Genomic DNA, 18,693 nt, shown 5'->3' with positions numbered 1-18,693 from the left:
TATAGAGGCCCTAGCATTCTGAATTCTGGTCTTAACTGCACCATCTGATCATTGCAGTAAGTCTTTACAATATATACACTTAAATATGTGCAGAAACCAAAGGGAAAATAAAGATTAAAAGAAGAATAACTTACTTCTATCAATAGAGTGCTTTCCCCTGTCTTTTGTTTAAAAAAAAGTTGAACTTCTTTCTGATTTTTAGGTGATCATATAAATGTGCTTTAAGTTTGATGATGTGGCAATCTTAATTTGCAGTCTTGTGATCAAAAGTATTGTGGAATTTGAAAAGAGTTGCTTGCTTTTAAATAATGCATTTGTTAAATTTAGACATTTTGGATAACAAGTATATGCCTCAAGTCTTTAAAATTACTTTAGCAATGTAATTTTGAACTTTTCCTAGAGCTATGATAAAAACATCATCAAGGTTAACAACAACAACAAAAAAAAAAAGAGCTGGAGCAAAGCAACGTTCCAAGCTATAATTTTAACCCATCTCTCCAGCTGAATTTGAGTTTTGGTATTTTTAAAGACAAAACTAAGGTCATACTTTTTATCCAAGTGTTCCTGCCAGATCTCTACTACACCAGAACTGTACAAGACCATCAAGAAGTGATGACTGCTTGAATGAAAACTTCAATTCTCTGCGGTAGAACTCAGTTACACCACATCCTCGGAGGCACCAGACACTACTTAAGAGTCACACTATCCTACGTGAGAAATAGAAGGGACAAATTAATACCCTCAAAGTGCAAATTTTTTATCTGCCAAGCATTACAGAATACCACAAAGTCCGCCTACATGTTAATTCTTAATTACATGTCTGGAAGCTTTAATAGCAAACTCTGGTTCAATCAGGATTTAATAAAGATCTCCAGTATATGAGACACCATGTAAAGAAGTGTTAGGATATTTTGTTACAAATAAAATATATTTAAAAGTTTGTGATATTGCAACAGAACTACAGTCAGAACTTAGATACAAGTTGCAAAAATCTCAAGAGAAAAAATGTTCAGCAATATTATTGTGATATTGGCATATGTGTCAGTAGCACAAGATTGTTTTTTACAAATATAAAAGCACCTAAACCTTGTAACTGAAAACTTTTCAGATCCCAAGAAATGAAAATTCTGCTATCATCTGCTTAGCTATCTGAAAGGGACTGGCTTTGCTGCACTTTAAAAGTTTAATTATATTTTATTGATCAAAAACCGAAACAAATCATAAGGAGGGTACTGCCCTATTTGGGAAGCAGAAGAAAAATACTGTCTTTGCAGATAGGCTTTCAAAGAATCAAAAACATATTTTAATAATTTATACTATAAGAGGACTGACAGGATTGAGATCAAAGAAAAAAATTATTTGTAAAACATCAGGTCTGACTCTGATTATTGATGTGATAAATTATTGAGTGCCTGTATAAAATCTCTTTACATTTACACTCAACACAAAAAAACCTTGAAAAACTGGCTTTAAACAGTTAAACAGCTCATACTTAGGGCTTGAGTTGTCCTCAAAACTGTCCTTCACCAGACACACTGGGAGGGTACATAATTCGTGTCTGTTTGTCCTAACCACAGGTCAGAAATGCAGAAAGCACTCCTAACACCAGCAGCAACTTGAACATTAAATTCTGTGAATGAAATATTGGCCCAAGATCCAACTGGAACCAGACTCGTTAGGTCCATGCCCCTTCTGCCATTACAGCCAGTGTGTATATTACAAAATAGAGACCGAAGTCCACCCCCCTCCAACCTGAGACATTATTTGTTTAAGCTTTTATTTAACCTCATTCAACACCATCAGTCCTATAAAAATGCAGCAAAGAATTGGGTGGGTCAGATCTATCCACCTCCCTCCTGCCCACAGCACAGACATGCTGGGCTTTTACCTTGGATTGCATCTACAATTGTAGGCTCAAGCCCCCTTCGTCTGTTATCCCAAAATAACCACCAGTTTTACCTGCCTCAGTCCCCCTGCAATCTTCCCCATCAGGAAAAGCAATGTAGTGGAAACGCTATCACTTCAATTCCTGCAGCCTTCCAAACTATTCAATTCTTTAATAAATTCTATTCCTTCAACAGCATAAGGGAAACTGTCAATTTTATAGTTCTGCTGTAGATGTAGCAGTGAAACATTTAAAACACCTTAATCTCTGTACAATCACGTGTAATTTAATACAACACGATTGGTTAAGTAGACAGTTTTCAAGACTTACAATATACAGAAACTTCTGGAAATTCTAGGCTGAAAAATAACTGGGGTTAGGGGGGAAAGCAGCTCACCTGAAACTAGACAAGCAATACTGGTGTAAGACACAGCTCTTGTGGTCTCTACAGAAAGTGAGTAATGAAATGAAGAGAAAGCAATGGGTGCTTTGTCTGATACTGTCGTATCAATAATTCTTAACTGACCAATCCCATTCAACTGACTAAACACAAAGAGGAAACAACTCTGTTGTGCTAAGGGCCCTTGACATCCTGAGGAGAACAAATGGCAATTACTGAACTCACTTCTCTCAACCTCATCAGGTGGAATTTAAGAATAGGGTACGTCTCCCACAGAGCAGTGTCCTCAGCCCACAAAGTCATCCATCAATGCTGCATTCCTAGTGCTATCAAGGGGAAAACCCAACCCTAAATATTAAACTAGAGAATGAGGGATAAAACACAGGGAAGGAAAAAATTAAGGAGGTTGTTTAGGTACAGAATACCCTGGGGTTGTGTTGGGGGGGTGGGGCTACCAGAGCCTCAGACAGACTTTCAGTACTAAAAACTGAAGGCAGAACTTGTTAAACAGTGGTAGTGCAAACAGCAACTCCTAGTTCTGACGATTAAGATTAGAGATTCCTAGGGATGCAAGATAACCTACTGATCCCAGGCAAAAGCAAAAGCAAGATAATTTTAGCTATAATTTTCTGATTTCAGTCCCTTAAATAAAAGCCTCAATTTAAGTCTTACTAACTAAATGCATAGATAATTTAATCAATGTTGACTTGCTGTACTGTTAAGCCGGTCTGCTGCTAGAAGACAGCATGAGGAAAGGAGAAACTATAAAACTTCAGTTGCTACCTTCACAAGAACAGGCAGCCCAAACAAAGTGGTTGGAGCAGGCGCCTCTGAGGAACCTGTAACCTGGAGCATGTTTAGGAAAGCCCCAGGCTAGGGAGTGTTTCCTGCCAAACGAGAGAATCCCTGCCAAGTGCTTTGAGATTTGATGCACGGTTCCCTCAAGCAGGTACAAACCAGCACCCCTCTGTAAGGGGCAGAGAGCCAAGATATAATTCACAGCTCCAAAGGAGCCCTCAGCTGCAATGTGAAAGGTTTTGCAAACCACTATCTGATACTGTTCAACACTTCCAATTCACCTTCATATGGAATGACAACTTCGTTAAAGAGAATGACTAAATATCACCTCATAATTGTTATTTACAAAACTATGGAAAGCCCTACATTCCTTACTGCAGTAACCTCGTTTGTAAAAAAACATTCCTCCTCTCATTGGGTAAGAATTAGCCCATGAGCCAGCTCCTGGACAAAGTGGACAACCTTCTTGAGAACTCCCGACTTGCTGGGAGAGGTGTTTGTCCTGCTCTTCTTCAGAACCACCCATCTTGGGCTGATTGTCCAGGAAGCATTTTGTGAAACTGAGAAACTGCTCAAACATCAGTTATTTTAAATAAATTCCAAATTCTGAACTTGCAGATTAAAATCCTCAAAATACATAGCCATGTTCAGTTCAAGACACAGCAGAAAAAAAAGATAACCAGCCCTGTAATGTGACCTAAAAGAATAAAAATGCTGGACAAAATGCTACACAATTTTAATATTGTTAAATTTAATAATTACTCCAAAGTAAATACCAACTAAACAATTCTAGCAAAGTAAAATTCAGCTGAGACTTTTAAGTTTTGTAGTGTGAATGTACTTAGCACAAAACCACACAAAGTATATTTCAGGCACTATAGTGGATTTAGCTTTTTCAATACTAACTATACTGGTAATAAATACTTAAGTATTTATATAACTGTATAAAAAATTAAGTAAACCTACACTGGGTAACAGAGTCCATCATCCTTTCTCTAACAGTAGCATAAGGAAATGCTGCTGGAAGATTTTTTTTTTTTTTAAAAGTGTGTAGTGCTCACTGTGCACCAAAATTATGCCTTGGTCTGCCCTAAGTTAGACCATCTTATCTGTATATTAGGTCAGGATGGAATGTTTTTTCCATTAATTTTTCAAGTAATTTTTTGAATCTGCAACATTGCAAAACAAAGCGTTCCACAACTTCACTACTCATGTAGAAAAGGCAACCTTTTTGCTTATTTTGAACTTTCACCTTCTAATTTTGTTTAATACACCTTATTCTGGTCAAAGGAAAACCAAAATAACAGCTCCATTCTAGAGGGTCATATTGGTGCAATTATTTTGACACAACAGAGCCAGAGAACAGTTGCATCCATGCAAAAATCTGTGTGTAACCCTGGCCATAGTCTCATCCTATTTTCTATGCTGATTGAAGAATTCTACTTAACCCTACTTACACAACTCATGTTTTTTGACAAAAGACATATAAGACTGACCAGCAAAAATCCTTCACTTCTCTGTAAAGTCTCAACCAGTGCATAAGTCTGGGAACTCACACATAGTCCATGCTTTTTGGCAAAAAGTAAAACTACTTTGAGAAGAGGTCTGTGGTGAGGTATATATAACCAGACAATCCAGTTTCCAAAATTCTGTCTCGAAGCTAAATAATTAAACAGCTGAAAGTCAGCTGCTAATAATCCATAAAGAGTCCTTTTTATTACTCTTAGTGGTTTGTCTCTAACAGAACCAAGCTAGTCACCAAACAACATCCTGCACAGGTATGCAGAGGCTTGGAAAATGGAAGGAGTTGCCACAAGTCATGGAAGCATATACATATAAACAGAGCATCTAGGAGCAGAGAGCACTTGACATTCAGACAGCATGGAAGGCTTGCAGCCTGATCAGAGAGGACAGAAAGAATGCAAACTCTGAAGGAACATAAGGCACTACAATTATTTCCCTGCTTTCTTCTGTAACTAAACTGTGTATCACCTGACTTCTAGAAGAAATCAAAATCTCAACATGTTAAGCAAAGACAATAACCTTAATTTTGATGTTTAATTCCTTCTCTCCAAATAATTCAACTTTAAGATTACTTTTGAGCCATTTAATGTGTATATTCTGAAAGAAGGGAGGGTACTGAAGTTATTAATCCGAGGCAATGAAGGTCAAAGAGTCTGAGAACTACATCCAGCTCCACATCCTACCCTATAATCCCAGTAATCTGTGCTGCAGCAATTGAACAGTGTGAGGAAAATACAGCAGACAGAGGAGGGGATGAGAACTGAAACAGGGGCAGGTCTCAACAAGTCAATTAGAACACACAAATTACAGTTATATGATCTTTTTTTCTTCATCTTGGTTTTCCCAAAACAAAACAAAAAAAAACCATAATGAGCATGTCCACAGACATTCAGGAACATTCCAGAATAAACACAGAGTTGACTGTAAAGGACTGGAAAATACGTTCACTATTTTTATGAATAATAATACATGCCTCAATGCACTTTTGTGCTTGGTTACTCACTAGAGAGTCAAATCAAAAGAGATTGTTACAGGGACCAGACCAGAAAGAATATGGGAATGACACCAACAGGAGTTCCTAAGAAAACAATAGAGAAGTTGTTAGTGGGGGATTTATCTGTTTTCATGCAGACTAGAAAAATGTGCTTTTTGAGCTAAGCTCAAAATACTAAACCATGACAGAACCTCAGGCTTAAACACTGTAAGTACATGATTATGACAGCACAGCAGGTAAGACAGAGATGGAGAACTCCTGTAAGAACGTCAGAGATGACAAACACAGATGACAGCATCCTATAGCATAGTCCTCACAAGAACAGAACACACTCTCCATCACATCCACAGGATTCAAAGGAATACCAAGTATAAGAATTTGCCTATCTGGTTCTGATCCTTTAAAGCAAATTGTGTGAACAATACAGACATTTTGAACAATGTTTCCCCCCACAAGAAACCATCCCTCTGACACTAAAATCTGAACAGGTATCACAGTTGTCACTACAAATCTGATGCCAGGCAGACTACCTAAGCGTGAGGCTTCATCTAAGGAGGCAGGATGGGCATATCAGACAGAGAGGATATGCACAAAACCCAGGAAATTATAAAGGATACCAGGAGGGTAGACCAAAGATCATAACCTGAATTTCAAAATGTCAGTGCCTTCATCTGTGTATGCCCAGGATTAGAATTAAAACTGCCAAGATCAGGACACCATGCCACATTCATTAATACCAAATAGAGCATCACCAGATCATCCACCACTGCAAAGTTTAACCAGGTCAGATACAGTAACTTAATTTTGTAAAAATAGCTTTACTTTATGATATTTTAAAGTTGCACTTGTACATTCTTGTGTAAGAACAGATGGTGGTACCTCATTTGGCACAACTTCATGTTGCATCTACTTCCTTGAAAACAAATACCTTTTTGTTAGCAGTAGAATGTCTTTGTACCTGTTCAACATTTGCCTCTGGCTTATTTAACATGAGGGACTGCAAAATTGGTTAAACCACAGATTAACCCTCTCTGCATTATAACCACTGAAAAAAGTGTCAAATTGCCAATGAGTCCAGTGCAATCTGGACTTGTGTGCAGTAGACGCAGCAATGTGAAGGAGGCTGACAAATGCAATTCAAACTCATGGGAGAAGAAAAGACTAAAGGAAATTTATTAAGTTTCTAAGTAATTTTAAGAAACAAAAAGACTACAACCTTAGTATGAGCAGCAGGATTGCCAAATAAACATAATGAACAATCATTCCAACGTATTTTAACAAATATTACCTTTTACTTTTTCCCCCTTTAACGATCCTTGAAGATGCTGCTCACTGATCAACGACTTCCTCCTCCACAAAGATGTTCCAACATGTGTTGAGCACTGGGGACATTAGCACCACCTCTAGAGCATGGAGTTTGCCTACAGGGAAAATGTAAGTCAGCTTTATTGCAATATTGAATGGTTCTCTAAGGTTTTCTTTTTATTGTTCTTATTTTACATCCATGGACTTTATAAATGAATCTGGTAGAGAATGCATCTCCACAGAATGATGATCTTAATTTTACTCTCCTTTGCAGAGATCAGGAAATTTAAGCCATTCAATTCCCAGATGCAAACTTATTCTGAGGCTGGGTAACATATTTTGGTGGGCCCTGAAGGCCAGAACTGCCTTCCAGAAATAGCAAGACCTTTTAAAGATGGCGCTTTCACTACATTCACGAAACAGAATGAAAAAGTGGTGAAAACAAAATTATTATGGTGAAAACAAAACTTGAATTCTCTAAATATTTCTGAGAACAAGTAGTATGGTCATGCTCTCAGTTCAGCTGGAGTAAAACCTTTGCACATGATGCCTGAAGAAACAGCATCATTTTCTTCATAAATAGTCATAGTTTAAACATAGCTGAATTAATCATATTTATTTTGATAAATTATTGCTTGATGAAATAACATCAGTTCTGACATCTAAAGGTGATACTGCTCAAAGTGTCACTCAGATAGTGTTGCAGAGCCAATAAGATTAATAAAAAGAAAACCTTGGAAATATACAGAAAATATTTAACAGAAGCTGCCCTACCTTTCACAGAAAGGCAGACTCCAAGCTCTCAGGTGGTACTGAAGTTACCATTCCAACACATGTTGGGACATCTTGTAAAACAGGAAGTCTAATCATGGACCTATTAAAGAAAGAACAACAATAGGGTTTAACATTCTGCTGAAGTACTCATTGGTTATGTTTATTTGGCAACACTGCTGCTGATACTAAGATGGGAATGTATTCCCACCTTTTTTGAAAAGGAAATAATAAATGTAAGTAACCTAATTGTCTTATCATATTGTAACATTAGCAGTTGATTAAGTTAGAATATAAAACCAAATTCTCTATTGAACATGTACAATAAACTCCAACCTGGACAAAAGAAACAATTGTCACAACTATGGACATTGGTTAGAAAAGTGGGAGCTGTGCACACCTTCTAATCTAAATACAATTTCTAGCAAATTGCTTGTTTTATACTAGTGAAAAAAGCCTAAGTTACAGAACTAGTCCAGATGGCAAAATGTGGATACATCTCTACACCTGCCACATCTTTGCAGTGCCAGACTGAAGTTTATAGAAACTAGAGAAAGTCCATGCATTTGGTATGCACAGTAACTTGCAATTTGGATTATCCAGTACCTAACAGGACTTTTTTTTCTTTCCCTGAGAAAAAGTAAGTAGAATCACAGAAAACTCCACTGTAGGTACAGTTCAAGCAGACTACGCATGTCCATAGGACAATGCATGACTTCAAACTACTACACTTATGAACAGGTAGATGTTAGAGCAATCCCCAAACACAATCAAGAGTTATGTCCACAGGCATTTAAGGAGGTCATCCTGACAGAACGATGCTGATGGAAAAAATTATTCAAACTAATATTTCATTCTGAAGACAAATCAACTTACGGACAAAAATGTAAAAGTCAGCAGTGAAAACAACTAAGTCACATCAACAAAAAGTGCAGCAAAAACAAAATATTATATTCACAGGCAATCGGAGAGCTCAGAATTTCAGGACCCACAACTACTGTAATTGAAGCAACTATAAAAGCCCTCTAAAGTCAAGCAACCAGAGAAATAACTATATTTTATGTTAGAGCTACTCTGTATATGAAAGAGCAGTCATCAATAGAACAACTTCATCTCATTCAAACATGAATACAAATGTTGACAAACAAACCCAGGAAAGCAGGATGACAGAAAGACTTACTGAACTAATAACAAATGCTTTACATAGAGGCTGAAATCATATGGCCTGGGTCCATGAAGGGTACCCCTATGGGTTTTAACATGGTTTGGCAACATAAAATGCCCTCCAGAGTATACAAATTCTTTATATAAGATATATACACATGCACACAACTGCTGCCACTGCGATGCCACACATTAGATTCAATACACTCCGGAACAAGAAAACACAGATAAGTTCTTTCTGTATGTTTTACCATGCAGTTTTATAGCAGACATGCATTTCAAGTGTGGCTGAACAAAGAAAGAATCACGGCAGAGCAATGATCAGTATTTCATGAGACAGAATTAAGAAAATATGTTACATGTAAAGTAACAAAAAGGTAAATCTATAAATTATGTTGAATCGAACCATACAACTGTTATATTGACAGAAACAGCAGCATAATTCTAACCAGCCAAGCTTCTCTGAAGCTGTTTTAAGGAAGACTGTAGGCCTTTTAACTACTGAACTAAGAGATATTGGATTCATCAGCACATTTTCAAGCTTTATAATAATTGGCATGCACCACTATGTGTGTTCTAGACTAAAAATTTATTTGTATGAAGCAAGAGAATCCAGGACTATGGCTGTGGTGAGAAATATTGCAAATGTATACTACACTGTCAGTATAACAGACTTTTTCCAAAGGACATTTATAACAATGCTAGGTAACAAACACAAATACAGCACTTCATAAAATTACACCATAGAAAATTTGATTTCTTAATGCAGATGTAAAAATCTCTGATTGAATGTGAAACAAAAATACCATTGCTGATCCTCCAATAAATTTCTATCATACATATTTAACTTAATTTGAAAGATACAAGATGGACAGTTAAAATGTATTCAATGTGGCCAAACCAGTCCCACATTTCTTAGAACATCTGTTCTATTCAGCCAGTGCTCTGTAACAATAAAATTAAAGTAGAAAAATGGAGTGAAGAACGCCGAAAGTGAAGAGAGAGAACAGAACAATCTAAGTCAAAGAATACAGTATGCCGAACTCCTTAAATATTATTCCATTATGACAGTTAATTTATGGTTAGGGTTCACCAGAAGTTATGATATTTTAGGGATAGTCAATAAAAGCAAAATGGCACCACCTGGTTGTAGAAGAAATCAGTTAGTAAAAGTCGTGGGAATTAACAAGCTGCTGCAGGTTCTAAGCCTGTGAGGGTATCATGCTCTGTAAGCCACAAAATATACAGCAAACCTTTTTGGAACCCCAAGTGAAGGCTCGAGAGATCACCAGCTTATCAGAAAAGTACATGAGACAGCTGTTCCCTTCTTCCATGGATTTAATTACCAGGCATAATGAAAAGGATCCTGTTTTACACCATCCTTCACTATGTCCTGCTATTGTTCACTAATATTTAATATAAATTGCAGTGCAGCATTCGTTGTTCTATCTGCACTCAGAGACCATGCCATAATCAAGGAATTCCTGAACCAAGGAGTCTCTATTTTCACAAGATGGTTGCAAACTATAGAAAACTGTCACACTTAAAGACCTGCTTTATTAAATGTCTCCTGTTGTCTCATTCAGTAAACAGCAAAAACTCAGAATGTCAAAAATTAACTTCTAAAACCTAACACAGCATTCCTACCCAGAAAGAAATAACTTATGAATGAATAAAAGTGAAACAATTACAAATTATTAAGGTTATTTTTCCTGTTTCATTCCCATAAAACCACATGCAAAAGCCAGGATTTTCCAGCATTAGTTATTTGTGATGGTCTAATCAGCTTGTTTGGCCTCTAAAGAAACTGTGTATTTTACTGTGTTTTACTCATTCTACTAAAACGTTGAAGACCTAGAAAGTTTTAGGAGTTTATATGCACATGCATGATGAATATCAACCTCTGCCTCTCAACTTTGCAAAAAGAGAAACAGAAGCCTTTCAACCCTTTGTGTATGTTTCACTGTGCTATGCTGTCATCTAGAAAGATCAGGGTTTAAAGTTTTATGATTCTGAATGGAATAACAAAAGAAATACATTATCTGCTGAGAAATCTCCACTCTTGATTTTGCATCAAAGAAGAATTTGCAACAGTCACAGCCTTCCCTTCCTACATGAACAAATGGCAATGATTACCAGCCCAAAACGACTAGATACAAAATTGGATAAGGAAACACGTGGGAAGTAGATGAATATCTTTGCATGAATTACCTTTCAATTACCTCTTCCATTCAAATGGATCAATATTAGTCCTTAGAGTAAAAATAAACTTTGGATGATACCAGTGCCAAGCTCAAGTAGAGATAAGAACATACTATATATTAAGAAACCTCTTTCACTATGACTTTGAGGCATCTGGCTGGTGGTTACTGCCAAAGTCTGAAGAGCATCTGCTCTCACTTTAGCAGTTTATATTCCGACTCTGGTGAGTGGAAGCACAATCTCTGAAACAGCCTTTGGGGAACACTACTGGGTTGCTCGACAGATCTCTTACTCAGAAAATAGAGGAGGAGATTAATATTACAGAAAACTTGAAAGATCTAGCTTCTGAGAAAGGAGACGGGCAGTTTGCTAATACTGTGCACACCACAAATCTCTTTTACTAAAACATTAAAAACCTGGCCTAGAACTGAAGTGATTAAATGTGAATAGACCTAAAGGTAGAAAATAACATCTGTTTAAGTCATAGTCAGGCAAAATTAAGAAGAAACAATGTATCTTATCTCATTTTTCAACAGGCATAATGAAAACAGAAGAATGAGGACTCACATAACAGACTTTTTCCTAATGTGCTTGAGAAGGTCACAGGCGCTTTGCTTAGTCCTGGTGCTGTCACAGCAACATATGGCAATACTGAGTCTTGTCGTGAACTTACAATGTCATTATTTTAAGTGCCCAGTAGCACAAATTACTAAATTTGTGTGTGGTCCTAAGCAAACAACAAATCTGGCCACACACAGTGAAAACCCAGCTTCTAAAACTTCAAAATCAGCTGAAGAAATTCTCTCAAGAGCCATAGATCCCAGATAGTAGCCACTTCTGAACTCCACGGCCACTTTCAAAACTATAAAAGGCTTCATGTAAAACCAAAATAAAGCTCTAAAAGTGGCTGCAGGAGATCACTAGGAGTGGCCGCTCTTCTGGATTCACTGCTTTTGAGAAGTAAATCCCTGCAGCTGCTTTTAAAAGCTTTGAAAGTTTCATTTCAATTATCAAAGCCAATAAAGCTTCAAAAAACAGCCATAGGGATTTGTTCCTCAGAGGAGCAAACCCCAAAAGGCAGCGACGAATAGTGTGATGGGTTCTGTGGCTCTTAAAGTATGTACAGATTCCTGTAAGGCCTGCACTTGCAATTGCAGCTCCATGTTACGCAGCCATTGTTACAGCCAGACAGCTCATTAAGGCTTATGTGGCAAATTCATTACTGACTTCCCATTCTTTTAAACAGTTTTATGTCTGTTCCCTTTTCCTTTTCTTACACCTGTATTGACTATTTTGTCCGCATCCCTCACAACAGTTTCTCAGACACATTTCATGCAGACCTCGCTGGCTCCAGTCTCAGGTGGTGCTAAGCCAGTCCCAAAGGCAGGACACACTTTCCCAGCCGCACCACACGCCGTCATCACTTCCTCACAGCGAGGGGACTACACCCTGCAAAACCATTGCTTTCTCTAAAGGGGAACTTAAAATGGCATTTAGTAAAGTGCAAGGGTGAAGTCTGACAATAACTCAAGGAAGAACTTGCCTGCAACTGCAATATAAAAAGGCTCCCGTTAATTCAATGAACATAAACGCAAATAACATTTCAGAAGCAACCACATGATGTAAAAAACCTAACTGTACTGATTTGCAACAAGATTTTGGTCTTATCTTGAAAACTCTGAGAACTAAATCCCTAAAAAATTTGTGACGTAAGCAGAAGTCCGAAAGAGATATAACGTACACCCCAAAACAATCTGAGCTTAGCATGTTAAAACACTTACGGCACTGGAAACGCAACCAAAATGATGTTGAAAAATATACATTTAGGTAATAGAATACAGCGTACATTAATAAAGTATGTCATATAAAATACATTCTAAGCATAATTCCTAACCTTAAAACATCACTGATTTTGTAGAATTATTCTACTAAAGTTTTTAACTTCCATTTTCAAATGGCAGAATAAACAAACATACCTTTTTGCCATGATAAATAAACACAGCCTTTTGAAAACATGCCGTAAGAACATCACTATGAACTTAAATAGATGCAGGTGTTAAGAACTGAGTAACTGGTTTGTGTGGGGAAAGAAAATCTTGACAGGAAACTTAAACATTCTGTTAAATGTTATTCACAGGTGTCCTCTGTGACCTGTACTACTTATTTTACCTCTCTGTTTCAATCTTCTCATGTGTAAAACATGAAGGACGATTGTGAGAAATAATTAATGTTCGCAAAAAGCTTTGAGATCTTTGGATATAAAAAATATAGAGGAAAGCAGGAAGTTTAAAAGTACCAGCATGCTTTATATTTCCAACTTGAGGTAAGTTACTTTTATCACAAAAACCTTGAAAGTTTAGAAACAGAAAATTATGTAATCAAATGCTTTAAAAACCATCTTAAGTCCTAAGAATCTCATCACTCTAAAGGAAACACTCTGAGAAGGAAAGGATGTGTTTCTCACCCGTTTCAAGTATGCGTTTATGGAGAGGTATGACAGCAAGAAAGGGTTCATCTTTACAGGACTGGATCTGGGTTCCAACCAAGTCAGAGTTGGTAGCCATAATTCGGGCACTTTCTTCATTAAGATTAACGCCAGCCATAGAAGCAACATCATTGATGTCATCGTCATCTCTACAATAAAGAGAAAAAAAGGCCACATAAAAACAATTCTGTATGTAATACGTTCATTTTTTGTATCATATGCTTCTCCAGAAGTAATCATCATGCCACATACCCAATGAGTGGACCAATTGAGACATAACCCCTAGTGTCTCCATTTTCATAGAATATATTCTACATTCAGAATGAACCAAGTATTTCTCTGACTGTATTAGGTAAACCGCAGAAGCAGGACAATTTGACTGGTAACAGAAGGTCTGACAGAAACATCTTCACCTGAGAGTCAATGATATCAATGAAACCAGGATGATCAGGAAACTAAAGGCAATGATCACCTCTAATGACAGAGCATTGGGTTTTCTCTTTAAAATGAAAACTAGGCGTAAAATGGTAAAATAAATACCAGAAATTAAAAGCAAAACCATGAATTTGTAATCCTGCGCTGTTTCACAAGTTCATATTAAAATGGGCATCAAAGCGTTTTCAGCAATAGTCAGGGAAGATTCTTTGACCATGCTGAGTTCACAGGTAAGCCTGGGTTCCAAGTGTGGCTTGAGTACGTGCTAGTATTTTCACTGGCAATATAAAAAAATCAATTGTGTCAACAAGTTTTAGGAAAATGAGCTGCATTTGAGAAGATTATAGCAACTCCCAGGCCATTTTTTGCCCTGCAATATCCTTTTTAACAGCTTGAGAAAGTACAAACAAATTTGAGCTTCCACACCAGTACCTCCCAAGCATCTTTTACCTCCTACCTCTCTGAGGTATGACTCAGAGCTGTGGAAACAGCCATCTGGATTTAGCACATTCTGTTTCACAGCTATTATTGACACAAACGCTATTTCAACATAGAGTGATTACACAACCTTTGAAAATATTATTTCAAGAACATATAGATATATATGTATATATATGTATATATATGGAAAAGAACATCCAAGTCCAGACTCCTTACGCTGTATAAACAAACAAAAGCTTAAATTAAAAGATTTCTTTAAAATTGTTACATACATGATGTCCTGTGCATCCTAATATACTTTGTCACTTGTAACAAGCTTAATGCCCACAGTAAAAACCAAAAGCTGCAAGTAAACTCTGAGAATAAAAGGAGGGAAATCCAAAAACCCTTAATCTAGGTCCTCACTCCCCTCCCATAATTTTCTTGTTATCTGCACTACAGCAGTCAGTTTTGGTGGAAGACTTCTGTGGTTTAATAGATACTGATTTTGTTCTCTTCTGTTGGAAGAAGTCAAGAAGGGACTTTTATTTGTGGAAACTTGCAGAAATATGCTAAACTCTTGAGACAGAAAATGGAAAATTTTACAGTGCTTTTCAGAAAAACACTACACAAATGAGCTTCTATTACCTTCCAGGAGTGTTAAGCAGTTGATTTCTTCTCTTAAAACAAAATTCCTGAGAACAGTGTTGCAATATCATAGAATGGTTTTGGTTGGAAGGGTACTTAGAGATCATTTTGCTCCTCCCCCTGCAATGAGCAGGGGCACCTCCTACCAGCCCCAGCTGTTCCAAGCCCAAATGTCCAGCCTGGCCTTGGACACTGCCAGGGATCCAGGGGCAGCCACAGCTTCTCTGGGCACCCTGTGCCAGGGCCTGCCCAGCCTCACAGGGAGGAATTTTCTTGCTAATATCCAACGTAGACCTATTCCCTTTCAGTTTGGAGCCATACCCCCTTGCCCAGGCACTCCAGGCCCTTTGTCTCTCTCCATCTTTATTGCAGGCTCCCTTCAGGCACTGAAGGCCACAATTAGGTCACCATGGAGCCTTCTCCTCCTCAGGCTGAACAATCCCAATTCTCTCAGCCTTTCTTCCTAGGAGAGATGCTCCATCCCTCTAATCCTGTCACTTTTACATGTGACATGGTATGGACACAACACTCACACAGCAGGGCCCAGGGCTGCCACGAGGAATTGGCTCCATGCCCACACCCAGGACTGCCCCATCACCACACAACAACCAACGCCCACTTCATATTAACTGGACAGTTCAAAAGTTTGTAATTCTACAAATGAAAAACAGCAGGCAAAGCTGAAAAAAACCTAAGATTTTGTGGGGTTAAAACCTGAATGCTTGAAATAGAATAAGAATGAGCCAGGACTCACAAGGCCCTAATTCAACAGGCCTCAAACCATGGGAAAACCAAACTCGTATCAAGGCAGTTAGCAGAACACAAACACTGAACTATGTATAGTGGAAGCTTCTGGAAAACAGACTTGAGCCCCGAATTTCAAAACAAAGCTAAACCTGACCAAACTACAAACGCAGTGGTGATCCCTGGATGTGCTGCTGAGAGGGATGAACATGAGGCCCCCAAGATCCAGCGCCGGCCCTGCACAGCCCCAGCCCCGCACAGCCCCTCATAGCCACAGCCCCGCACAGCCCCGCACAGCCCCTCATAGCCACAGCCCCGCACAGCCCCGCACAGCCCCTCATAGCCACAGCCCCGCACAGCCCCAGCCCTGCTCCCTCCAGCCCCGCACAGCCCCGCACAGCCCCGGCCCTGCTCCCTCCAGCAGCACTCATTGCACAGCTAGGCACGAGCTGGCCAGCACTAAGCACTTTCCAGATCAGGCTGCCAGGACAGAGGCAATTCCATCTCCTTCAAGCAATCAACCATTTACAAAAACCAAGACAGCAGTCTTGACTTCCAGAACATAAATTTTAAGAGAAGTTTATACTTATCTCTCCTTTTATTTTATAACTGAAGAAAGTACAGTCAATCTTTTTTACCTTCCTTCTGGTCAGCAGTTTAGCTACTCCGATTTTTATTTAGTGTAAAGGTCTGTGACCACATTATAAATCAGTATTTTTTGAAATAAAATCAGAAAAAAATTTTGGGCACAAACTAGGATTTCAATAAAATTATCAAAAAACCTATGCAATAGCACTTAAAAAAGATCATCACTGTAACTCCTGGACAGAATCATTTTCTTCCAGCTCACACTTGCAAGCTACAATCTGCAAGTACATTTTTTTCCCCCCAGTATAACATGGAAGACACATAAACATTTTAATTGCAGCTGGGACTACAATTTTTTCAGTCTGACAGGAAAAGTCCTCTCCATATATTCTTCTTTATTTGAGGAACCTCATAATGAAAAATGTTTGGATACTGAAACATACATTTATATATAAAGAGAGTTGACATTCTTGCTAAACAATTTCCTATAAAAGTGAACTTTTAAGCCCAGATAAGTGAGTTTTCAGAAGTCATTCTGTGGAACAAAGATGCCATCCAGTGGACGTCTAGATTGATGATTACTGCCTATGTTTCCTTTTTCATCAGAGCACAGTATTTAACAATTTCATATTTCTTGGCACATGTTACTATGCCCATCCTAATTCTACTGTTTCAGTAAATATTTCTGGTTTTTACTGAATTAAATTCTTAGTCTCATTGGATGAATCTAACATTCCAACAACATGGTATCTTTAGGACAGCATGAGTTCTCAGACTCCCTCCAAACACAAACTATATCTTAAAATATTCCAAGAGTCCAACTCTTCCTCCTATACTCCACCTCTTGTAACAGCTTTCCCTTTCCTCTTCATTAAAAACACTCATGTAATTACAAAAAAAAAAAACCCTTATCTGAAAATAAGCAAGAAAACAAAGTATTTGCAGTTATCTGTAAAAGATTTCAAAGATATTGTTTAAACTAAGACAACCTATTATAAAAAAATCTGGTAGCATTTTCTTTATGAACAAATCTTAACTGCATGATTGCACAGTTTTTCTTTCTCATGCACTTTGTCAGTGTTGCTGTCCCCCAAACTGCAATACTGAACTGCTCCCAAATAAGCCAGAAGAATGCGTAAAGCAATTGAGCTAACTTTGTACTATTGATTCCCCTCTCTCTTAGAAGGGAAATTGCATGTTGTTAGGACAAAGTCACTACATGCATGCAAGACTGAGAAAATCTACAGATTCCATGGATCACACAATCAGGGACTAACAACAATACATCAGATATAAATGGTGACTTGAAATTACTGGAACAGTCACTACTGTATTATATTTTAAAATTGCATAAATTCTATTTATACATTAATTATAATGTTTATTCTGACTTTTATGCTATAATTTGAAATGTCTCCCTATCACTGCTTTGTCACACAATCCATTTATGGTCTATGTGGAATCTTCTCCCTGATAAGCAAAAGGGTAACAGAACATACCGCGTTTATGGTCAGCATTTTTCTTTATTTTGAAATATGGAAAAAATGGAAATATGGAAAAAACACAGTCACTTTATAGCTTGAAATGTTCCTTTGGAAAAACAAAGAATCTTCAAGGGTAAGGTTTTGTCATATATCATTTTGAGATGAAAACTTTGAAGTTATCCATTTAACATCTGCATTAGCTTTCTACCACTTCAAGAGCAAGCTGTTTTGCACATTATTAGATGTAACATCATGCAGTTTGAGACATCTTGTCAGAGCTGACAACTTTTATTTTTAAAACTTTTATTTTTAAAAATGAGAATAAAATACTAGGCATGGGATTTTTCTGGCTATGCAAAGGAGGTCTGAAAAATAATTTTTTATTCCCATGTAGACTCTACCTCAAAATGTAGCCAGACAGCAGAATAAAATACAGATACTAAGATCAGCTTCAAATGGTCTCAGAGACTTCACAAAACTACCTCTGAAAACAGACTGGTTGTATCAAACCTGACACTGACAGGCTCCAAGAGGCAAGATGTAACTTGGAAGTACCATTTCTGAAAAAGGTTGCTGTGAAAAGGAAGAAGCATCCGGCTAGCTGGCACCCTATGGCAAACAAAGCACAGCGTCATCCCACATGCTAAAGGAATGGATCTGCTCACTTCCTGCCTTGCCATGAAATGCCACTGAGCCCTACTCAGCACACTTTGGAAGTGGTGAGTGGGATAACACAAGAGGACAAACATCTACCTCCATCCTTGGAGAGCACAAATAGACCAGTCCCTGATCCAACCAAACCCACTCTGAGTGGGAAGCTGGACCAGCTGACCTCCCAGGGGCCTT

General features: G+C 37.9%; 1 protein-coding gene and 1 long non-coding RNA gene across 5 annotated transcripts in view; one reads left to right on the top strand and one right to left on the bottom strand.

Moving 5' to 3' along the window:
• The window catches only part of LOC146432426 (transcription initiation factor TFIID subunit 4-like), a 146,505-nt gene that overhangs the window by 87,659 nt on the left and 40,153 nt on the right, over window positions 1–18,693 (bottom strand). For 3 of the 4 annotated variants that reach the window (XM_085072067.1, XM_085072065.1, XM_085072064.1), the window contains exon 10: window positions 13,508–13,677. In XM_085072067.1, the coding sequence (XP_084928193.1) occupies window positions 13,508–13,677 (170 nt within the window). Of the gene's footprint in view, window positions 1–6,889; window positions 7,023–7,680; window positions 7,781–13,507; window positions 13,678–18,693 lie in introns of all 4 variants that reach the window. The other variant, XR_014854591.1, reaches the window with a different exon arrangement.
• On the top strand, window positions 5,928–7,363 carry LOC146432427 (uncharacterized). Its single transcript, XR_014854593.1, has 4 exons — window positions 5,928–5,969; window positions 6,090–6,384; window positions 6,924–7,035; window positions 7,181–7,363. It is a non-coding gene; the product is annotated as an uncharacterized LOC146432427 (long non-coding RNA).

Source organism: Lichenostomus cassidix, chromosome 11 (genome assembly GCF_008360975.1).
Source record: "Lichenostomus cassidix isolate B80296 chromosome 11, HeHo_3.0, whole genome shotgun sequence".
Lineage (NCBI taxonomy): Eukaryota > Metazoa > Chordata > Aves > Passeriformes > Meliphagidae > Lichenostomus > Lichenostomus cassidix.
Note: the sequence above shows the minus strand (reverse complement) of the source record. Positions and strands in the feature narration are given on the sequence as shown.